This window comes from Peromyscus leucopus, chromosome 9 (genome assembly GCF_004664715.2).
Source record: "Peromyscus leucopus breed LL Stock chromosome 9, UCI_PerLeu_2.1, whole genome shotgun sequence".
NCBI lineage: Eukaryota > Metazoa > Chordata > Mammalia > Rodentia > Cricetidae > Peromyscus > Peromyscus leucopus.
Window position 1 is genome coordinate 78,475,784 of NC_051070.1, and position 24,089 is coordinate 78,499,872.

Below are 24,089 nucleotides of genomic sequence, written 5' to 3' on the forward strand. Positions count from 1 at the left end.
TTACACTTAAACTGTCAGCATACACATACATACATATATATCTATAATTTTAAAAAATGACTTATTTTTATGTGCACTGGTGTTTTGCCTGTGTGCATATTTGTGTGGAGGGTATCAGATCCCCTAGAACTGCAGTTACAGACAGTTGTGAGTTGCCATGTGGGTGTTGAGAATTGAACCCGGGTTCTTCTAAAGTGTAGCCAGTACTCTTAACTGCTGAGTCATCTCTCCAGCCCCCATATATACTTAGTCTTTTACATTTTAGATTTCCCAATCAATGTTCACTGGTAATTAGTCATGACTAATTTTAATTCTCACAAATCATCCTGATCATATTTTCAAGTGCTTCTTGGCCTTGCACATATCTTTTTGCAAAGTGTTGAACTCTGTTGCGTATTTTTATTGGCTTTTCTTATCACACATGTACTTTTGCCAGCTCTAAGTTTTGTAAATATTTCCTCACTGTCACTCTTTGTTTTGCAAAAACCAAAGGCTTTAATTTTGTTAAAACTTCATTTGTCAGTTTCGGTTATGCTTTTAGTTTTCTAATCAAGAAATTTTAGCTTCTTCTAAGAAAATGAAGATTTTCTTTTACAAATCTTAGCTTTTACATTTAGGTCCATGTTTTACATCAAACAGATTTTAAAGTATGGTATAAGATAAGAATCAATGTTCATCCTCCTCCCCCTGTGTATATTTAACAAAATTTTCTCGTACTAAATTTGGACATCTTTGTAAACATTCTGTTGAATTAAATGTGTGTGTCTAATTTTGAACTCTAAATTCCTCTTTACTGATCTATCTTTACATCAGTATTATGTGGTCTCAATGGTAGCTTATAGAACATCTTGAAAATCAGGTAGTATGATTTTCCAAGTGTATTATTCTTTTTCAAAACTTTAAGGACTTGAGTTCTCCATTTTCCACATACAGTATCTACAAGTATTTTATAACTACCAGAACTTCCCGAGATTTCAATAGGGGTTCCGTCATTTATATGGGCTTTTCTTTCTTCAGTGCTAGAGAACTAACCCCGGGCCTTGTGTGTGTTAGCTGAATACTCTATCAGTGAACTATACATCCTTGTTTTCTTTACTTTCTCTGAATGCTTCACGGTGTTCATTATATAGGTCTTGTATATCTTGCAGTGTATTACATTTATTCTGAAGTACTTTACTTTTTAATACCATTGTTGTGTAAATGGCTTGTTTCTCAATTTTACAGTTTTCAATTTTTTTTTTGCATTATAAAAAGTCTAATTCTGTAAGTTTGTTAGGTTCACTTATTAGTTCTAATAGTTTTTGAAGATTCAAAAACTATTTAAGGATTTTTTAACTTGGGTATTCGGTGAATACAATTAGTATTTATTATTTTAAACACATTGCCGTCATATCTAAATTCTTTCATATAAACTTACCTCAAATTATTTAATCTATGACATAAATTAACAAAGAAAGACTAGTCAATACACTTTCAACAAAAGGACTGGGAAGTACATATCAGTTACCTCAAACATGTATGAGATGAGCTTCATACCTATCAAGAAGCACAGCACTTGCCAGGATGCTTAATTATATGGTATGTGTGTGCCCACTTGTGCATGCACACACACATTCTACTTTACTAAGAATAAAGGAATACTTTGTCCCCAGAAAAAGCTTCCAGTGTGACCTACATTTATTTCCTTCTCCCTTGATTCAACTTTCAATCCAAAGCTACGGTTCTCCTCCAGTGTCCCATTGGCACCATCCCAGCAGATACCAACCATAGCTGATGTTCTGTCCAGTCCATGGACCACATTTCTGGCCTCAGCTGCGACTGTGCCCATCATCAGAATGTTTGACCTCAACAATTTTACTTTTTTTCTCTAAATACTAAACTTCTTGCTATATTATAATTACTAAGACCTCCAGTGTATTTAATTTCTTTTTTTTTAAACTGTTATATTTTATAGGGCTGTGGAGAGATGGCTCAGCAGTTAAGCACTTGTTGCTCTTTCAGAGGATCCAGGTTTGGGTCCTAGCACCCACATCAGGTAGCTAGAAATGGCCTGGAACTCAAGTTTCAGGGGAGCCAATGGGCACCTGTATGCACATAACCTGTTTTGGTGATCATTAGGTTCTCATAGTAATCATGTTGCAAAATGCTTTGAAAATATTAAATCCATTAAATGTAAACCACTCGGACCCTGCCTTCTGTGATATATTATGCATCTAGAATATATATATATAGGCTCACAGTCATAGAAAAAGTAGGATCAAGTTAATGGGTTAAAGACATTTGAGTAGGTTCAGAAAAAAGCAGTTTATATTTCTTGCAGATATAAGTCAAACACTGAACTAAACCATTTCTATTGAATAGTAACCTGAGATGTGAGACATTTATTTTGTAGACTTTTCAGTTACTGTATCTTAAAGTAGCTTTGTTAGTAATATTTTATCAGTAGTAATTATAATTAATCTTTTCTCTACTTAAACCAAGATAATCTATGCATTCATAACTTGTATAATCTTTAAGCACAAAATAAAGACCACAGACAGGTAAATAGTACATTTACCTCGACGAGGCAATAAATAACATTCATGAATGTAAAAGTTAGAATTTTAAATGTAATACTTTAGCTCTTTTGGCATTAGAATTCATGGCATTTTATACCGATTAAGCAACTAGTGTGTATATTACAAAAGCTGAAAGGGAAAAATGTAAAGATGGGCCTCAAAGATGAACTCATTTATTTGGTATGCACCATAGTGTTTCAAAGGTAGTATACTAACTATTATGTTGTCTCTTTATACATCCTGATGGAGAACAGAATTGTAAGATAATCTATTTAAAGACATAAATCTTCACTAGTGAGAACACAGGAGTACAAAATCTTGTCTGATAAATGTCATGCTCTGCTGATCTTGCCAGAAAAGTTCATTATCTGCTTTGAGGTTACTGTAGTTTTCTGGTTCTTTATAATGCAAAGTTGGAATGTTTTTAATTAATCAGAAATGGACACAACAAATATTTTAAATGAAAAGTAAAGTGGAATTAATATTTAATATGAGAGGCAGTAAAGACAATACTTTGGGATAAAAATCAAATAATGGTTTTGTTTTTGTCAACAAACTTTCCCTACGACTCTGCTATAGTATGAAGAATTCAAAAGCTGGGTGGTACATGCCCATAATTCCATCACTTTGGAAGCTGAGGCATGAGGATTTTAAGTTTGATACCATCTTGGGCTACACAGCAAATTCCAGGCTAGCTTGAGCCAATTAGCAAGCCTATCTGAAAACAAAACACTGAATAAACAACTCACAGACAGAAACTTTATTAATTTAAAATGATCAATGGAAATCATACTTCCAGTTACTTGGAATTGTTACTTAAAAATTGTAATTTAGAGCTGGGCATGGTGGTACACATCTAAAATTCCCAGCATTTGGAAGGCTTTGAAGCAGGAGGATGGAGAGTTCAAGGCCAGTCTCGAGTACATAGAGAGCCTACCTCAAAAAAAACAAACAAACAAACAATAAAAAAACAAAACAAAACAAAACAAAACCCACAAGAAAAACAATTTCAATCTTATTGCTTTATTTTTGAGGCAAGGTCTTGCAATGTGCAAATAGAGAACCTCGTCCTCCCTCTGCCATCTAGGTGCAAGGACTACAACTGTACGCTAACATATTTACCTTTTGCTATATAGGCCATAGTGTCTTAGAACTATGTAGTTTAGGCTGGCCTCAAAGTCAGGGCATTTTTCTGCCTCAGCCTCCTGAGTGCTAGGATTATAGGTATGAACCTATGATTTCAAAGTATAGATACCTATGAGGTGGGTTTTTTTTTTTTTTTTTTTTGGTAATGACTTGGGAAATACATTCTGATTAAATTGTGTGTGTGTATATACATATATATGTATTTTAAAGATTTATTTATTTATTATATATACAGAAGAGGGTGCCAGATCTCATTACAGACAGTTGTGAGCCACCATATGGTTACTGGGAATTGAACTCAGGACCTCTGGAAGAGCACTCAGTGCTCTTAACCTCTGAGCCATCTCTCCAGCCCTAAACTGTATATTTTAAAGCAAGTTTTAAAAAAAGGATGAAATTTATTTAAGTATTGTGTGTCCTAAAATTTTTAGTTTTATTATAAGAGGTAGACAAATAGCAAAAAAGCTTTAGTACCATATTTTGAAAATTATGTTCTCTAGAGAAGTTTGGTTTTTTTTCTTCCAAAAGTGTATCACAGAAACAAGAGATACTTTGTTGTTGTTGTTTTTGGTGACAGGGTTTCTTTTGTGTTGTACCTGCCTGGCTGTCTTAGAACTCGCTTTGTAGACCAGGCTGGCCTCAAACTCACGGAGATCCATGTGCCTCTGCCTCCTGAGTGCTGGAATTAAGAACATGGGCCACCATGCCTGGTTATAAGTGATTCATTTAATAAGACTTTCAGACTTTAATGTTTCCTTACTTGTAATATCAAGATACAAAATATGAAAATTCTATCTAGATACTCTGTATTTCTTTGTTCTAGAAGTACACTTTTTAGAATTTTGCACTTAAATATAGTTGATATTTTTCCTACTGTAATGTTTTGGCTACTTTATTTGCCTTTGAGTGAGAGGTACTGGCTGGTAGAAGATACAAGTGCGAACCCTTAAGGAGTAGTTTTCAACCTTCCTTATGCTGTGACCCTGCAATGCAATTCCTCATGTTGTGGTGACCACCAAACATAAAAATTACTGTCACTGCTACTCGGTAACTGTAATTTTGCTACTGTTATGAATAATAATGTAAGTATCTATGTTTTCTGATGGTCTTAGGTGACTCCTGTGAAAGGGTAGTTTGAACCCCAAAGGGGTCTTAACCCACAGGTTGAGAAATACTGCCTTAAGACATCCAAGGTATCTAACTCAGGCTGGTGGGAACTGGGATGTATCCATATCTAAACTCTCATCTAGTTGCATGTTTACAATTGTGTACTTTACGTGTTACATCTCAAGTGAAAAGGGTGGTTAGCCACTTGGAAAGGCCCAATGAACCACATATATAATTTACGTCAAGACACATGGAGGGTGGGAGGCAGACACACAAGGTATCTGATGCTCCTAGCAAATGGACTTCTAGTCATTTTCAGGTAGACTAACTACATCCGAAGCTAAAGTAAGGTTTCAATGAAGGGAAATTATTAATGTTCTATTAGAAGTGATGTTAAGAAGAACTCAGTATCAGTTCATCTATAAATAAGTTTTAGGATAGCTTAAGCAACTGGATGATAAGAACCATCTTCAAATAAATGACATCATTGTAGCATGTTTATTTGATTTATAATTACATCTGCTTTTTACTCATGCTTAAGGTTTGGGTTTTTGTAGTATTGTGTGTGGCCTTCCAAAGGATGGAGAATAAAAGTACAGTTTGGTTTTGTTACTTAACAATTGTTTATAGTATGGTGACTAGCTGAAATTGTAACTGTGATTTTAAAATGATGCGTTGTTTTCCTATTAAGGGAGGAAAAGAGTTTGTTTATGTTGCAAATATAAATACTTAATCTGATTCAAAAGTGCCCTTTTTTTGGTAACTTTTCCTTGAGACTGTTATCACCTCCAAAAGCCTTTGAGAGGATTAGCTGCATAGACCAATACTATATTAGTCAGTATTAAGTGTATGATGTCACCTTTTCCCTCCCCTCCTAAGCTTTTATTTTGAGGGAAAGGAAGACTTTTAGGGGGTAAGCCTGAAAACACCAAGGCTTAAATATTACTGATATACACGACTGACAACCTTACACCCCAAACCTGTCTGAAATGGGTCAAATACTTAAGTGCTGCAGAACAATGCAATCCAACCCGCAATTCCCCGTAAAAGAGAAAGGGGGTGTGATTAGACTCAGGCTATTAAGCAAGTTGTTGAAAAACAAAACAAAACAAAAAAACCCAGTTCCGTGGATTGTGTCTGCAACAGGCACAGGTTAAGCGTGTTTCTTCTAATTAGCTTCCCACCAAAGGGCTTTGCTGTAAGAGACCGGCTGAATCGCCAAAGCAAGCAGCAACTGGGACAAACATTAAGGGCTGTATGGAGGTCCTTCGACTGTCCCGCAGCATTGGTGATTGATCGTTCACCCCGCCGGGGGAGCGATCGGTCAGAATTTGTGTAAGGTGCATCGAGCCACAGTTAAGGATGTGTGTGTGTGTGTGTGTGTGTGGGGGGATATAAGCTTCTAATAAAAGAAACGCAGCAACAATAGCGGAGGAGCAAGCTCTGCCTGGTGACGTAATGGCTGGCAGCGGTCCAGCTTCGGCAGAGCTGCCGCTACCTCAGCATCCAACCTCCCTCAACCCGGTCCAGCCCCGGCCGAGCTACGGGAGCTTGTGACTTCTTACGATGCCGCTCTGTGGTCGCCACCAACGCCTTACCGTGGAGGTCTGGAACACTGAACAAAGGGTGTCCCACAGTCTTAAGTTGTTGGGGCACGCATACTCTCTCACACTTCTCCAACCCTCTCAGGCGCCGAGTCCATCAGCGGCTTAAGTTGAGGGAGAGGGAAAGACCGGAGTGCCTCAGTGTCCCCAGGCTGCTCTCCCGCCACCACCTTCCCCCCCACCCCCGCCAGATCTTCCCCCCACCCCCCCACCCCCACTCCCCGTCGGTGTCGGCGGGAGTGGATCCCGGCGGCCCCGCTCCCCCGCACGCCGGTCCTCCCGCCTTACCTCTGCCAGGTAGAGGTTGAGGAGACAGAGCGTGGAGAACTGGAGGCAGGAGGGGAAGCAGTAGAGCAGCCAGTGCGGGAAGAAGTGGAGGCGAGAGGGCGGCCGCAGCACGGGCAGCGAGCCGCTGAGGGAGAAGGCGGCCGAGAAGAGCGTGGTCCGGAGCGCTGCCCACGCGAGACAGAGGAAGAGGCAGAGGCTCTGGTAGCTGAGCCGCCGCTCGCGGTACAGGAGCAGCCGCCAGAGCTGCAGGTAGGCAAAGGCGAAGAGCGCCGCGTAAAGCAGCGCGTGCAGCACGCTCAGCGCCAGCTGCACCGAGCCGGGCACCGCGGTCCCCGAGGCCGCGACGGCGCCCCCGCCGGGCGTCGAGGGTTCGCGGCCAGCCGTGGGGACCGCGGCGGCCGCCGGCCCCGGCACTGACACCCTCATCAGGGGACGCGAGCAGCGGCGAGGGAGCGCGGGAAGGAAGCAGCCCAAGCGCCCTCCCCGGACCTCCCGCCCGCCCCAGCCTGCGGCCCCGGGCAGCGCCGTGCCCTGCAGGACTCGCAGCCCCGCGCGCTGGCCGCGGCTGCCCTCGGGCCCGCCTCCCCCTACCCCCCGGGGGGGGGCTCAGGCTCCTCCTGCCGCGGCTCGGCTCGGCTCCGCAGCGGCAGAAAACAACTCTCGGCTGGAGACAATCAGCTGAGAAAGCCGAGCATTTGAGGCGCTCGCTCCGCACTGTGGGCTGCCGGCGATTGGCCCGGGTGGGCACGCCCTCTGGGCACCGCTCTCGGAAGGCCACGGGCCTCAGAGCCCGTCACTCCAGGATGCTTCGATCTGATTGGGCTCCTGCCGCCCTCCCTCTTTTTCCCCGCCCCTCTCCCCACCCACGCTGCTGATTGGCCCAACAACTGCAAGACCAGCTCGCGCCGGCGGGAGGATTCCAGATTCTGTCACCTAGGGTTGCTCTCGCTCCGCCCCGTCGATCCTTCCATTGGTTGGAGGATCTCTTACGTAAGGAGCACGAGGAGAAGGCGGAACCTCGGTTTCTCCCTCCCCCCCCCCCAGGAGAATGATTTTGCGGAGGCAGGGGCGGCCGTGGGCGGCGAGCTCTCTCAGGTAGGCGTAGTCGTTTGCCGGCTGCCTTGGGAACTAGCCGCTGCCCCGCCTTCTGGCTCCGCCTCCTCTTGGGTGGCGGGAAGTGCTGTCCTCAGAGACCGAGCCGTTTATTGCACGCAGGTCCTGCGAGCAGTCTCCGACAGGTGGGTGGCAGCGGGCCTCGAGATTCTGCCTGCTGGATTGCATGCACGTCCGCATCGGGCAGCGTTCCTCCAAGCAACGCTGCTTGCGGAGCTCCCGCTTCTGATTCAGCACACCTGTTTCTGGGGCGCCGAAGGACCCTGGTTTTGAGTGATTTATTATTGTTATTATTTTCTTTTTTTCTGGGTGAGTAGGAGGAAGCACGAGGCGAGGGAAGTGAATAAAGTCCAGCGTGAGCTGAAACTGTAAGTAATCTTTTGAGAAATGGCCCTTAAGCACGGGTGGTACTGGGATTAGATGGATGTTAAGGCCTTCTGCAAGGGGAAGGTGGTTCTTTGAAACCAGCAATTTGGAAAAATGTCCTTGGCATAAAATTTGGGGCGGGTGGTGGGGGTGGGGGAGGAACAGTAACACTTTGGCGATTGTCCAGAATGGAAGAATTAGAGTGATATTCCACTTGTATTAGTCTTGTGTGTAGGAGCGGCTAGTGCTGTCATTTGAGACCCAGAGGTACAAAAAAATTAAACGTTGTATTAGCACTTTAAATAAGTGAGAAACGACTGTATGTTGGGTCACTACGTGAAATTTGTTACTCCCCCCCTTTTTTTGTATTTGGTAGCAAATCAGTTAAAATGATGCAAGCTTAAGAGGGAATCCTGTGTTCTCAGGGTGACCATCTCATCACAGATTCAGTGTTCTTGCAGACAGTTATTTACTGGAGCCTCCAAAACCCAGCCTTTCCTAAGTATCCCCTTTCCTATGCTCTACCTGAGAAGAGTGTTGTTTCCCCATCTCCACTCAGCAAGTGTATGTTGCATAGGGGTTTAAGATCTATATTGTACTCCACATTCTGGGCCAGTAGTTTACCAGGCAGCAGATATTGTCACCACCCATGTGTATATAATCATGCACGTGCACATACAATAATGATAAGATGGAAAATGCCACAAGTGTGTTTATTCAGTGGTATTAGGGTAGGGCCACCAGGTGAGCTATAAGGAGGCAGGGGACTCGGTAGCATTTAGATGTTTTATCTTGTTAGTTTTAGGGTTGGTGGAGGCTGTCTACATTCCAAATGTTAAAGCTGTTAGGCCAGATTTCAAAGGTGGATCGTAAGTGGTGATGGAAAGGGGCAGGAGGTGTAGTGCAAGATGATGTGGGTTCTTGTCTCAGAATGATCCGCCTTTCATGAAGTTTTACTCAAGCCCGATGCAGGGTCTTTATGCAGGTGCAGTTTCTTCAGAGAACCTGCGTACACAGCACTGATGATTACAGATGAGCAGCAAGCAGTTCTCATTCTGCACGCCCCAGAGCATTGTTCTCCACGGTCTCTGGCTTTGTCCTGTGAGAGGGAGACAAACTGTGAGAGTTTTATCCCTATCTTGGCCACATCTCAAACTGGCTTTGCAGCATATGGCCTCTTTTTGAGGCTGAGTGGTTTGATCAGCAAGCTTCTTGGAGCACGGAATAGTGCGGGTCTACGTTATGATTTATGTTTGTATATTGCCTGTCTTGGCTGGTGCTTGCATACCTTGTCAGATGTAACCAACAGCAGCTACTATTCAGTGTGGACATTCTGGTTTCAAGCCCCTTCTCTGAGTGCTTGGAATAAGTTCATTTAGCTGCAAGAATCTTGGAACACACCCATGTAGGTTTCTTAGGTAGGTCTCGTCTCCAGATTACTGTAGCCACAACTTTATCAACTTGATGTGTCTCATTCATTGACCGTTAGTGTCTGATAAACTTTTTCTTGTGAGGCCCAGACCAGTTTTGAGCTCTGCTCGATCTCCTAGCCAGTGTTTGAGAGTTTTTGTTAGGAAGCTGCTCGTTTTTTAGCTTGTGTGCCAATGGACGTAGACCAGTTTATGATGCAGAAGTAGCTCCTCAAATCTTGACAGCTTACAGTTTTACAAGATTTCTTCCTTGAGCTTGTGGCATACTAGCTGGGGGTCTCTGTGCTGTGTTCATGTGAACAAGATAGCTACCATTTTGAGCATTCCTGGTGACTTTGATAGAAGGAAATAAAGAAGGTACTGGCTGTTGAAATTGTCGCCTGATATTCCTTTTGTTCTTACCTCCCCTCCCCACAGTGAAATCACATGGTTGTCATAAACAACTTCATCGGAGGTGGAATGAGGAGGCTTAGTGAAGGCTGCCTCACACCCGAGAAGAGGCAGGAATCTAGGGCCTGCCACACCCAAGGAGCCAGGTCACATTTCTCCCATGGTTCTCATCAATTTGTGTAGGTGTGGAGAGTTTTGAAGTCTCAAGCTCTGCTTTTAGTACCCTTTCTAGTTACTGGGGAGGGAGGCCGTCACTCAGTATCCTTCATATCTTTGTTTTTACTCTATGATTGCTGATAGTCTTTCCACCCACACTCTCTGTCCTGTAGTTTAAAGATCTTTGTATAAGGAGGGCAAGACTCTGAGCAAATACTTTTTGTTTTCCACGATGGGTTTGTCCATGCTTTTGTAGCTGGACAGGGTAGATTAGAAAATAGAAGCTATGGATGTTTATTTACATGCAAAAAAAAAAGATGAAAGACTGTAAGATCTGAAGAAAGAAGAATGTCTAAATAATAACTTTTAGAAGAAAAAATGAGGTGATTTAGTTAAGGAAGTGATGAGAGCCAGGTATGATTACAGCTCCTGTCTGTAATCCCGGCACTCTGGAGGCTGAGGCTAGAGGATCACCATGAAGCCAAGCAAGGCTATGTGGTAAGCCCATGTCTGAAAAAGCTAAGAAAAGGAAAAAAAGAAAAAAAAGAATGGTTTTGTGGACTTTGAAAGTTGCCTTGATATCTATCCTTGCCTCACTTTTTTTTTTTCTTTAGAGATAATTGCTCTCAATTGGTAATTATGTGTCTTGACATGGACAACTATTTTCAATAACTTTGGCTCCAGGTGTTTTGAAATGTATTAAGCCTTCTGTCCCCGTTTTCACCCTTTGTACTTCCCTTGTGTCTCCGAACCATCCATTCAACTAGTGGACCCCACATACTCTATGCTTTACATAATTTTTAAATAGTCAAATATTATCAAAGGTGGAATGATGGAGATGACTGATACAGTCCTTTCTCTGGTCCCTAACTGATTGCACAGCACTTTCAGTCATGTGACCTCATCTGTCCAGTTAGATAAAAGGCATCCAAAGTTTGCTTTGGATGTACAGTCAAACTTTCAGAGCTGCAAAGCGTGTCGAGGGGGAGAGAAACCACGTACCAACTCCAATGTCTAATTTAGGCTAAAGTAATTGAATTGTAGCCTTAAGACAAAGAAATGATGCTTGATCTTCCAGTTGTAATTTAACCTAATACTTTGCAGTTTAATTAGGTTATTATTATTTCATATAAGAATAAATGCTCAATAGGTATTCCCTTAGCCACAGAAATACATGCGGTTTCCTCCAGAATACAAAGAAAATAGTGGTTGACCTATTTAAAAATGTTCCCATTAATATAAAGCAGCCAGGAAATAGGTTGCTTACAATGGCTAGAATGTATAATTAATTTTAATGCTGAGGATACCTTTTAATTAGGTATTGTTAAGGTTACATTTTTATATACAGCTGTCACTCATTTTACTTTGAGCTTTTTAACACTTAACTCAGAATTAAAAACTGAAGGCAAATCTGTTCAGTGATAGTAACATGTTCTAATGAATTTCAGAAATATTAAGTAATTCATGAATCATTAGTCTCATTTTTTTTTCAATAGCACCTGCTCTCTAGGGAGAAATGTCTTGTTGATAATCTTGGATGAATGGAGCATGTAGTCAGTGATGTAGGATTTCTTCATAAAGTTATCATCTTATTCTTTGCTAAAAAATTCTGCCCTTACTCTTAGGAATATATAGAAATAATTATTGCTGTTTTCATTACCTATTTTAAAGTAATGATCTTGTATTTGAAGTATAGTGGTCCTACTTCAGATTAAAAGATGAAAATTCTCACTTATACCTTTGAGTGTACTTTTGCTCCTTGGAAATATGGTAGTTTTATATTATCTTAATTTCCCTAGAGGCTGGGAGGGTAGCTCTGTGGTAAAGTGCTTGCCTAAGCTGTCTTTTAAACTTTGACAGCATAGATCATCAGTAGAAGAACTCTTGGACTTGTTTAAGAAAAAACCAAAACAAAACTGCAGAACAGCAGACATGAGTGACTTCAGGACAAGGGGAGAGTAGTGAGTGCATCAAGGAAGGCCAGGAGGCTGGCTGGACCAGACCGGGTTCTAGTCCGTTGAGAAATGTTTCCGTGTATAAGCATTGTGAAATAGGATGTCCTAAGCATTAAAGAAAGCATATTTTCAGAAAGGATTGTTGCATAATGTGAGTAGATCTTTTGCAGGACATTTAAAAGGTAGTAAACCCATAGCAGACTTTGTGATGACTCCTTCCCAGCCAAATGGTGTTCAGCAGCTGCTGGAGTATTTGTTGTACATTAGCTGTAAATGGGTCAAACAAAATGTCCAATTTTAAAAATGAGCAGAGCCAGGCTTGGTGGTATAGGCCTGTACTCCCAGCTGTTCAGGAGGCTGGGGCAGGAAGATTGTAAGTTCAAAGCCAGCTTGGACAGCTGAGTGATACCTTGACTTCTGAGTAGATGGCTGGGGCTAAAGATCAGCAGAAGAGTGCTTGCCTGGCTTGTACAAGGCTTTGAGTGTATTGTGTTGTTGGAGGGCTTCTCTCCAGGATCCACCAAGCCCCGCAGTCCCACAAGTATTGTCTAACACAGAACATTAAAAAAGGATTGGATAATATTTTAAATTGATTTAGAATGTTCAAAAATGCCAGCTTAACATTCTGTAGTAAATATCTGTGAAACTTAAGCATTTTGTAGATATCCTAGATTTCTTTTGCAATTATCAAAAATTAAGCTGAGTATGGTATTTAATGGCTGTAATCCAAGCTCTCAAAAGGCAGTAACTGGGGTGCTGTGAATTTGAGGCAAGCTGGGTTAAAAACTAGAAAGTTCTAGCAAAATCAAGTAATGTAGCGATTTAACTATTCATCTGGTGTCTTTAGCTCCCTTCATTTAACAAATTCACCCAACAGAACTTTGTGGATCTCCTACTCTGTGCCAGGTATCGCTTCAGGCAGTAGAACACAGCAGGGAAGAAAGCAGACACATCTCCTGGCGCATGTATCCCGCTACAGCTCACGATGTCTTCTGGCTTCATTGTATACGGAGCTGGGGTCGCAATCGTTTTGATGTGCAGTTTTTACAAGTCAACTGGAGACTCTCTCCCAGAACTGAGTCCTCAGCAATATTTCAGCACGCTGCAGCCAGGAAAAGCCTCTTTAGCTTATTTCTGTCAAGTTGGTAAGTATCTTTTAAAATTCCTACGTGGCTCCTGTGATATTTATTTCCCTGTCATCACTGCAGTCAGCGGGAACTTCTATCAGTTGTAACAGTGTGCTCTGTAAAGCTGTTTCTGTGATCCGCCTGCTTGGAAGGATCCAAACACCTTAGCTGTTCTCTTTCCTCAACAGCTACGATGCAGTAGTGATTGCTTTCTGAGTTTAGTATGGGGATCAAATGAGTTTACATATGTGCTCACTTCATAGAAAACACTAGTTCGGCGATCTGGAGTTCATGCAGTCATTTCTGGAAGAATACTGTCTTACTCTTTTTCTTTACACATAGCTATTTTTACAGTTTTATAAAAACTGGATATGGACTTTTAGCAGTAGTTTAGCTTAATATTCTGTATTCTGCTTTGGCCGTGTCATTAATTATACTGTATTAATTAACATGACTGTTGAACAGAATTGTGATGGTGTCATGTAAGTCTTTATGCCAGTAACAGTGCAGTTGTATTGGAATTACCAAAATGACTTCACATCTCTAGTTATTCCTTAATTCTAATTGTGATTTGGGACTTTAAAGTCATTTTGAAAGTTTTGTATGTGTGTATAAGAACTGTGTATACGGTGTTAAAGTTGGAGGAATAATACCACATTAGATTTAAACTTTTTTTGTTTGGTTGCTTGTTTTTTGAGATAGGGTTTTTTTGTTTAGCCCTGGAACACATTCTGTAGACCAGGCTGGCCTCGAACTCACAGAGAACTTACTCTGCCTCCCAAGTGATGGGATTAAAGGCATGTGCCACCACCACCCAGCTTGAACTTATTTATTTATTTATTTTTTATCATATGCTTTAAATAAGAAGTTTTTAAGGTAATTATATTGTGATAATAGAAATAAGAATAAAGAAACAATAGGAAAACATGTGGCTGGATGTGATGTTGTTTTGAAGGCTAGTCACATAATTTTTATGTGTGTTCATATTTTACCTTTAATTTTAAATATTCATCTTTTAGAAGAGCAGATTCACAAATATTCATTCAACATTCTTGTTTTAGGTTCGCTAAGTAACTCTGTGTTTCTTGAAGAACTAAAAGAAGCCGTTAGGCCTCTCCAGGACTATGGGATTTCCGTCTCAAAGGTAGACCAATATTTATGTTAATATCAGTTACAGACATTTATAATAGTCTGACCTAAGACTGCAATCTAGCCGGGCGGTGGTGGTGCACGCCTTTAATCCCAGCACTTGGGAGGCAGAGGCAGGCGGATCTCTGTGAGTTCGAGGCCAGCCTGGTCTACAGAGCGAGATCCAGGAAAGGCGCAAAGCTACACAGAGAAACCCTGTCTCGAAAAACAAACAAACAACAACAAAAAAAGACTGCAATCTAAAAACACATGAGCTTCAGATCTTTCCAAACTGAGAAAAAAATGTTTTTTGTTTTGTTTTGTTTTGTTTTCTGGCTCCTTACCTAAGCATAGAAAGCTAACTTCAGACGATTATGTAACAGTGCATGGAGAGAAAGAAGCTGGCTAAGTCCCCCAGCTGTGAGACCTGAGCTGTGTTTCATAACCTATTCTCTCAGAGTGTTTTCAAGCCCATGGTAAGGTTTTGTTCTCTTTTGTCCTACAAATATTTCACAACAGCCACAATTTGGCTGTTTATTAAATTTCTATTAGTATAAATGGAAGGAAAAAATGAAGATGATTAACATTTTTTTTGACTTTCTATTTTTCTGTTTTTATAATTGTTTATGCTATAGATTGGACATTTTTCAGAATAAATTAAAACAAGTCACTTTGAAAATAAATTTTTTTTTCCAAAAAAATGTTCAAATTTGCCATGGAATTTTATGGACAATTTCTACATGTATCGGATTGGGTAACATCTGAGACTTCAATTTACTTTTAGTTTACGTGAGAAGTCTCCCAGTGATGGTCCTTCTTTCAGATTAGTGTCTGCTGGCTTTCTCATACGTTTATTTGTTCTCGGGTCAGCTACCACCTCCCAGAATGATGGCTCTCCCTCTTAGTGTCTGCAGTAGACGCCCTCCAGGAAGTCAGGGCAGTCTAGGCACCTTATAAAAACCAGTCATACTGCCAACTACATCTCCTTGGTGTGTCAGTTCTTTCCGTAGAGACGCTTTGTTCACTCACCGAGTCTGTTCTAGAATGTTCCCAGCACTCACCTCTCATGAACTCTGGGTAGAAATTTAAACAAAAATTCAGAAGTGGTGGGCTAGAGATGCCCAGTGGTTAGGAGCACCAGCTGCTCTTGCGTTGGACCCAGTTCAGTTCCCAACACCTGCGTGGCACCTCACAACCATCTGTGACTCCAGTTCCAGGGCATCTGATGCTCTGTTTGGCTTCTACCATTGCCAGGCATACATGTGGTACACTTATATGTATGCAGACACTCATGGACATAAAAGTGAATAAACTTTAGAAATGAAATAGTCATTACATGATGCATGACTGTGCTGTTTATCTGGTCAGGGAGAGAAGAGCCGACATTTGGGTGCCTGGAGGAGAATATTAGGATCTGTGCTTAGACCGCACTTACTGATATAACTTACAACTTTTGATGTTCATGGTTGAGAACACTGAGGTTTCCCGAGAGAAGATTGTAAATCACAGACCCATCCTGAACATATGGCTCAGTCCTTGCCACATAAGAAATTATAAATATTAGCGGGGCAGTGGTGGTGCACGCCTTTAATCCCAGCACTCGGGAGGCAGAGGCAGGCAGATCTCTGTGAGTTTGAGGCCAGCCTGGTCTACAGAGCGAGATCCAGGAAAGGCGCAAAGCTACACAGAGAAACCCTGTCTTGAAAAACCAAAAAAAAAAAAAAAAAAAAAAGACAAAGAAATTGTAAATATTTATGACAGTGAAATGAGTTTACTGTATTGAGTGTTCTTTAGATGACCAAGACCTAGTCCTTTTCTTTGGAAAGGATATAGTATAAATGTGGGGATACATCACACTCACAGATCATCTTAGTACCAAGAGGAATGTAATCATTATAATAAGGGCTCTATAAATCCAGTCCGGTGTTAAAGAAATGAAGGCCTATTTCTAAGTGCTGAGAGAAGGTCACAGTAGTGTTGGAGAGGAGTAGCATTTGACAGTATCTTCAAAAATTAAGATTGACAGACGGGTAGATGAAGAAATCACCAAAACATAGATGTCTTTGGGCATGCGTGCGTGCGTGCGTGCGTGCGTGCGTGTGTGTGTGTGTGTGTGTGTGTGTGTGCATGTGTGCATGCGCGCGCACTGATTTTAGTTAGCTTGCTTGAATGAGTCAGGGCTTATTTAATGGTGTGTCTTACAATGGTTATCCCGCTGAAGGAAAGGATTGCCTCTCCCTTGGCCACTGTTAGTTGCCGTAGCTCCTCCAGGAGCTAAAATATAAGTGGGCTAAACAGTCCGGTTAAGAGAAGTATTCTCAAGTTGGGCACAGTAACCAAGTCCAACTGTATGCTATTTAAAAATGTGTCTAAAGGCTTCACACAATTTTAAGGTAAATGAAGAAAAAAAAGGATGCCTTATGCAGATGATAACCAAAATAAGGTTTTGTATCAAGTTGTTTTTTAAAGCAAATGCAAGCCCTTTAGTCATCTTGGATGTTTCCTTCTCTCATCGCCGTTCCATGGACCCCGAGATTCTGTTTTCAAAACTTTTCAAACTCGGCTGCTCTCGCACTCACTCTTACTTTGCTGGTCATCATGCCCCCAAGGGACCACGGTGCTGTCCCGGCCACTGGCTGTTTCCTGTCACTCTTCTCTGCGCGCGCGGGTGTGTCAGATGTCAGAGAGGCTTCCCATGGCAGTCACCGTCAATTAAAGCCCCGAGTGTCACAGAGACAGACCGCGGCCTTGTCTGGGTTCATGTGCTGTCCCCCACCTTCCTTATGTTTCTGCAGCACACTGTTCATCTTTCTGTTCCCTGGGCCTGCCAAAGGTGCCATTACCACAGGACCTTTGCAGGTATTTTCACCTCATTCACACATTCATATATGTGTGTGTCTCCTGTCTGTTCTTAGTGCCAATGGCACCTCCTCAGAGAAGCCCTCCTGGGTTATCTGTCTCAAATGGTCCGCTGTATTCTGTCCCTTTACTCTTTTTATGTATGGTACTTAGCTTTATATATTAATTGCTTAATGTTTATACTTTTAAAATGTAAGTTCAAAATAAAGTTTTTCATTTTGGACTTAACTGTATCCCCCAGGACTAACATTATGGTAGCTCTTCAGACTATCGTGAATGAGTACATGGATCTCTTGTCATAACATCAAGCATTCCTTTTCTTTGGACTAGAAAGTTAAAAACTTATGTACACTAAAGTTCTTTTGGCTGCAGCTGACTTAATTCTCATTTTCTGTTCCTTATATCTTTCCTGTCAGTTCCCCTTTTATAATTTTTTTTTTTTAACAAACAGATTTCATTCTGTTTACTCAAATTCTGCATAAATAAATTAAGCTAGCAAGAACAAAAACCCCACTCCATCAAAGCAAACAAAACCCTTAACCAAATTCAGGACAAAATGACCCGCCTCTCCAGCCTTTGTTTAGGTTAGTTACATTGGTGGCCGTTTGTCCTCTCAGCTGGAAAGTGTGCTCTCTCCTCATGGCTTGCTCCTGTGTGGTTGTGCGTGCACACAGTCCCTCTTCATAGTGTTCCTTTCTGCATTCATGACCAGCCTCTTGAGTTCCCATGGCTTCCCTCCAGGTCCCAGTCCTTGACCCGTACTTATGATCCTGCCTCCTTGTTTTGTACCCTCTTACCTTCCGTCTTATTTTCATGGCTGGTCTCAGACATTTCCTCACCTAAGTCTGGGTTGTGAGCGGTCTGGGCTTGGTGGGGCCGCTCTAACATAACACCGGGCACTAGGTTTCTCTTTCCATTGCACCATTTTAGCGAGTGGTGTAAAGGTGCCCGTGCTGGTGATCACCACTGACGCTCTAGTATTCTTTTTTTTTTTTTTTTTGGTTTTTCGAGACAGGGTTTCTCTGTGTAGCTTTGCGCCTTTCCTGGGACTCACTTGGTAGCCCAGGCTGGCCTCGAACTCACAGAGATCCACCTGGCTCTGCCTCCCAAGTGCTGGAATTAAAGGCGTGCGCCACCACCGCCTGGCCCGCTCTAGTATTCTTATTTGAGAGAGAAGCTGTCAGTCTCCTTTGGAGACCTGTCGGTGAATTCTCACTCAGTGATATCTCCCAGTGCCACGTGTACCCTGTGGCTATCCTGACCCACTGTGGAGGCTAAAAAAGCTTTCTAATGTAACACTTTATTTATTTATTTATTTATTTTGAAGCGTGGTTCTGTTAATAATAGCAGAGGGGTTGATGGACTTGGTTAGGAAACCAGCAGAACTTATGGGCCACACCTGTGGGCAGGTGCAGACCCCAGCTTAGGTTCTCCCTGCTAGGCACTCACTCTACCTCTGAGCTCCACCCTGAGCCTCTGCTCTTTGGTTTTCTTGCGTGGTTATCTTGTCGTAAGCATTCCCTTCCTGTTTTACCTCCTTACCTCCCGATTGCTTTGCGGAATTGAGTTAAATGTAAACTTGTGGAAAATTAAGCATCATTTTGAGAAGCAGAGAACGGTCCGGTTCCTCTCTGTGGTTTCCTCGAGCACCTGTGTGAACAGTGAAAGCATTGAGTCAGGAAAAGCGGGAGGCAGACTTTAGCCTGGAGACAGGTGGTAATGTTTCATCTCCTTGTTTTCCTAACCTGAAACTTGACCCTGCGACGCATACCTTAAACCCCACTATAATCTTTTACAGGTTAACTGTGTCCAGGAAGAAGCGTCAAGGTACTGTGGGAAAGAAGAGGGTTTGATGAAGGCGTATTTATTCAGGTAAGTCCTCTTGGCAGTGTGACATACTAATGCAGAGTGATTGTTTTAGACTATTTAAGAGCACATAAAAAAAAAAGAGCACATAGGCCCTGGGTTCGTTCCTCAGCTCTGGAGGGGTTGGGGGGTGGGCAGAGAGCACATAGCACATCACTGAGCCAGGGTAACATGGTCTTTAGTAGGGACTTAGGGAGTTTAGTAGAAATCCTAGGAATAGATTTGTCGTTAACCATTCTGGGTTTTAATTTTGTTCTTTACAAAAGCTGGAGAGTAATCCAGTACTCCCTGAGAGTCTTCTGTGAATTCCTACTCAGGGTGTCTGGTGGGAGGCACAGGCAAGCACAGGCAGACTGGTTGTTCTGCGTGGCTCTGCCAGCTCCATGTTGGGAACCCTTTCCTCTTGAAGGATCCATCCACTGGGGTCTGGGTATCAGTTCCTCTATGGCTGAGTCTGCCATCTTATCCTGCAGAGGTGGCCTAGGAAGGAGAACCTGTTTGCTCAGGAAACTTTTCCTTCACATCCTTGTTTCCTCCCCAGCCAATCTGGAAATCTGCATGTGATAGAGATGTTATTAGAATGTCTTCGATTTATATTTGTTTCCTATTATTATTGTTATATTATTATTTTTGCCAAGTATAGGTCCTAAACTTTTCAAGATGAACATATGCTAGTGTATCCTCGGTATATACTTGAGAATATTATGTACCAGCAGTCTGAGAGTTGTATGAGGTACACAGACAAGACACAGGCTCTCACATCCAAGAACTTAATATTAGATACCTAAGCAAATTGGGGTGTGAGGAGGTACTTCAGTAACGTGTTCTGCAAACCCTTTCTAGAGGCAGCATACTGCTCAGGGAATTCCCCACGGACACCTTGTTTGATGTGAATGCCATCGTCGCCCATGTTCTCTTGTAAGTACAGGGGACACTCGCTTGTTCATTGGTGAGCTCACTTTTGAGAACCACAGTTGTTGGAGATATTTTGGAGTTTTAACCTATTTATAGGCATAGGTTTCATACACATCACTGGTTTATCATCTCAAGGGTCTAACATTTTTTTCATTGACAATAAACACAGGAATACACGCTCTGTTTGGAGGATTTTCTTAACGGGACCCAATGATCATAGAGTTGCTCTTTGGTTTGTTAGTGCAACGAGTATGTACTAGATGTCTTTGGGCCGCTGTAGCACAATCCACAGGCCAGGTGGTGTAGAAAGCAGAATTTTACTTTTCACAGTTTTGGAGGCTGGAAGTAGAGTGTCAGATTATTGGCTGATTTGACGTCAGATGAGGGTCTGTACCTCCTAGAAAGATGTGTTCTCCCTGTGTCCTCTCAGAGCAGAGGAACCTGGATATCTGAGGCTTCTTTTATGAGGCTGTTAATCTCATCCATAACAGACCCACTTTCAGGATGGAATCTTTCCTCAAAGCCCCACCTCTGAAGCACACCACTCTAGAGGTGGGTGTCAGTGTGTGCATTTCAGGGGACACGGACACACACACACACACACACACACACACACACACACCTGGGTGTCAGTGTATGCATCTCGGGACACACACACACACACCCATCCAGGTGTCAGTGTATGCATCTCAGGACACACACACACACACACACACACACACACACACACACACAGATGTCAGTGTATGCATCTCAGTACACACCCAGTGTCAGTGTATGTATTTCAGGACACACACACACACCCAGTATCATTGTATGCCTCTCAGGATGGACACACACACACACACACACACACACACACACACATATCTAGGTGTTAGTGTATGCATCTCAGGGGACCCACAGACACACAGACACACACACACACACACACACACACACACACACACACACACATACACACACACACACACACACACATTAGTGTATGCACCCCAGGACATCCCGCTCCAGGTGGTAGGTGGTTGCAGGTAGATACTCAGCTTTGCTGTTTCCCCTAGGATTTTAAAAGTACCTCGTTTCTTTCTCACACTAGCCTGGTTTTTCCAGAGTTTGAGGATGTGTCTGCTCAGTCAGTGCCGAAGAGTCTGTGGTGGGAGTTTTAGTGAGGATGACTCAGTTCCCTGGCACGGAACCTTCAGGCCTGGGATCCAAGCTTACCTGGGCCAGATCTTATAAAGTCATTTTCTCAATTGAGTTTCCCTTCCTTCAGATAACCCTACCTTTTGTCAAGTTAACATAAAACTAGCTAGGACAAGCCCTAAGGCCAGTTAATAGGTGAAAGATGACCTTTTTCTTTTTAGGAAATAATTTATTGAGATATAATTCATAGACTGTTCAAGTCTACAGTTCAGTGGTCTTTAGTATATTTACTGATATATACAACCATCACCATGGTCAGTTTTAGTTTTTCTCACTTTAGAAAGAACCCTGGCTCATTGTCTCCCATCTCCCTATGTCCCACCCCTAACAGGCCCCCCCTTATACTTTGTCTCTGTAGACTTTCTAGTTCTGGACATTGAATATAAAGAGAGTCTTATAGTGTCCTGAGCTGTATCCTGAAAGATGGCCTTGTGAAGAAGGAATTCCAAAGGGGTTGAATGCAGTTCAACAGAAAGCCAAAACAGAAGACGTGCTGCTGTTCTCAGGAAACTCTCAGTTTTGCTGTTATTCATCCCCCAGGAGATAGCTGATAACAGTTTTGAACCCAGGAAGAGGGGTGAAGAAAAAGATTACTTAAGGGGTAGGGGGCACTAAGATTGCCATTCCTTAAAGTATGAATCCAAGTCTGACACTAGATTTCAGAGTGGGTCCACACTGGACACCTCATGGCCCAGAGTTTTCAATCAGATGGGTCCTAGCTCAGGAGAGGTTGTGGATACTGAGGAGCCGGTCACCCAAAGCACTGGGCTGAGGAGATTGTTGATGTCCTGTTGTGGGAGTGGTCCATTCCTAGTGCTGACTTAGAGAACACAAATTCCACATGTCATTTGCTTACCATGTTCCTTCTACATGCCACACATTTGTTAGACATTGGGGATGCTGTATAGGCCATGGCTTCTGTTCTTGAGAACTTCGTATTTTCTCGTGGAGGTAGATGCAGAAGATATGATGTGGTAAGTATTGTACTAGAAGTGTGTATGCCCAAGAGTTGATAGATGCCTAGGGAAGGGACAGGTCGCGTCTAGTTAGAGGGTAGGTAGTTACTGAGTGGGCTTCCTGAAGACAGTAGCAGATGTGATAAACCTTTAAGAGCAAATGCCTGGTGAAGAGGGAAGGGGGGGGGGAATGTGTGACAGACATGGAGTTGGAAGCAGTGTGGAGAGAGGAGTTTCGCTGGAGTGTGTGTGGCATGTGAGGAAGGCAGGTTGTAGCGTAGTCTTGAATGTGCCCCCGGGCGGTTCAGGCAGCATGCTTTGGCACCGCCCGCTGGGCTGGGAGTCTCTGGAGAGCGTGTGTTCTGCACTGAGGCTGCCGTGAAGTGGTAGGTACTCCCAGAAGCACCTGGGTCTGCTAGGTGTTTGGCTTTGAATTACTTTTTGTTGTTGGCTTTCAGAAACCTTTTATTATTGGCGCAGTTTTCATGACCCTCACACTCAGGTACCCAGCCCCATATCCACAGCTGACGAGCTCACCTTAGACTGGCTGTGCTAATACGTACCGCTGTATTCAGGCCCATGCACCCACGTTTTTTTCAGTTGTTTATTTTTGAGATTATAATTTAATTACAACATATCTCCCTTCCCGTTCCTCCTACCATACACCCTTCCCTGATCACCTTTAAATTCATGATCTCTCTCTCTCTGTAATAATTGTTATCGCATGCATATACGTATTCATATACACATATATATTCCTAAATATAACATGTTGGGTCCATATAATGTTACTCATTTCCCTTTTTGAGGCTCCTTGTTTCAGACCTTGGCTAAGGCACCTTCCAGGCACTTCTGTTAAGAGGCTGTTGTCAGAGGCCCTTGATAAAAGCTGCTCTTTAAAATTGTTATTTTCTGGACATTTTGAGTCACTCCGAACACTTGCTTGTTACCCCTGCCTCCCTGGACCACAGCAGAGGCCGGGAGGAGCCCTTTGGAAGAATTTTGGCAAACGCAACAATTGCTCGTGTTTGCACCACTGCACCTGGCTATTGATTGTTACCAAGAATCAAGACCGTTGTGGAGTTGGGCCCTTTCTGTATGTCACAGTAGGTGAATAAAATCTTTTTCCTTTGTTTTCTTGCCCCCTTACTAGTGCGTAGAGATTGAACTCAGGGCACTTGCTTGGGGAGGTTTTTACCACTGAGTATCCAGTCCTAATTAAGTCTCCAACATGGCTTTGGGTTTGGGCTTATTGTCCTGATGAACCAACACAGAACCTGACCAGTTTTAGCAGGTGTGGAAACTGCTGAGTGGCCACTGTAACAAGTAGGGAAGTAAAGGGGCAGTGTTCTTCTTGATGCTCACCATGTGAAAATCGCTGGGCTCAGCAACAGTTAGTTCAGTAACGGTCAGCAAAACTACCAACTTGGTCTAATGCTTGACTTCTTCTTCATCCTGCCCACTTCGTACTACCCAGATCCCGGCTGGTCACCATCTGCAGTAGACAAGGAAGGAGGGCCATTTACAACGATGGCTCTCCTCTCACAGTCTGAGGCAGCTACAAGAGCTGCAGCCCCTGACAGGACAGCGAGGCTTTGCGGACACAGGCCATCGAGGGGACATTGAGGGCAAAACCACTGAGGGCAAGAAGAAATGGAGGAAAGGAAGTCAAGAAGTAGAAATCAGAGAGGCAGTTCCTTCATTCTCGCTTTGAACATAATAAAAAGACTTGTGGGATACAGTGTTGTATAACATTCTCCGATAATGATATTTAAATATTGAGCAACGATGCCAGATAACATGGCTGTGCTTTGTAAATTGCCGTGAAAAAGAAATAGGCTTTTTTCAATTTGTCATTCTGTTTTTATGGGCTAAAACCATTAGTCTAAAATACCCAGTGCTCAGCAAGCAGCTTTTTCCTT

The 24,089-nt window shown here is 42.7% G+C and overlaps 2 protein-coding genes across 3 annotated transcripts in view; one reads left to right on the forward strand and one right to left on the reverse strand.

The window, feature by feature from the left end:
- Gpr137c (G protein-coupled receptor 137C) overlaps window positions 1–7,416 on the reverse strand; it is a 61,542-nt gene extending 54,126 nt beyond the window's left edge. Inside the window, exon 1 of the mRNA XM_028873619.1 lies at window positions 6,704–7,416. Coding sequence (XP_028729452.1) covers window positions 6,704–7,129 — 426 coding nt within the window. The 5' untranslated portion in view covers window positions 7,130–7,416. The remainder of the gene's footprint in view (window positions 1–6,703) is intronic.
- A 298-nt stretch (window positions 7,417–7,714) lies between these two features.
- Window positions 7,715–24,089, forward strand: part of Txndc16 (thioredoxin domain containing 16) — a 91,614-nt gene continuing 75,239 nt past the window's right edge. The window contains exons 1-6 of one of the 2 annotated variants that reach the window (XM_028873622.2): window positions 7,715–7,798; window positions 8,134–8,184; window positions 13,020–13,258; window positions 14,302–14,384; window positions 19,026–19,099; window positions 19,937–20,011. In XM_028873622.2, coding sequence (XP_028729455.1) covers window positions 13,099–13,258; window positions 14,302–14,384; window positions 19,026–19,099; window positions 19,937–20,011 — 392 coding nt within the window. In that variant the 5' untranslated portion in view covers window positions 7,715–7,798; window positions 8,134–8,184; window positions 13,020–13,098. The other variant, XM_028873620.2, reaches the window with a different exon arrangement.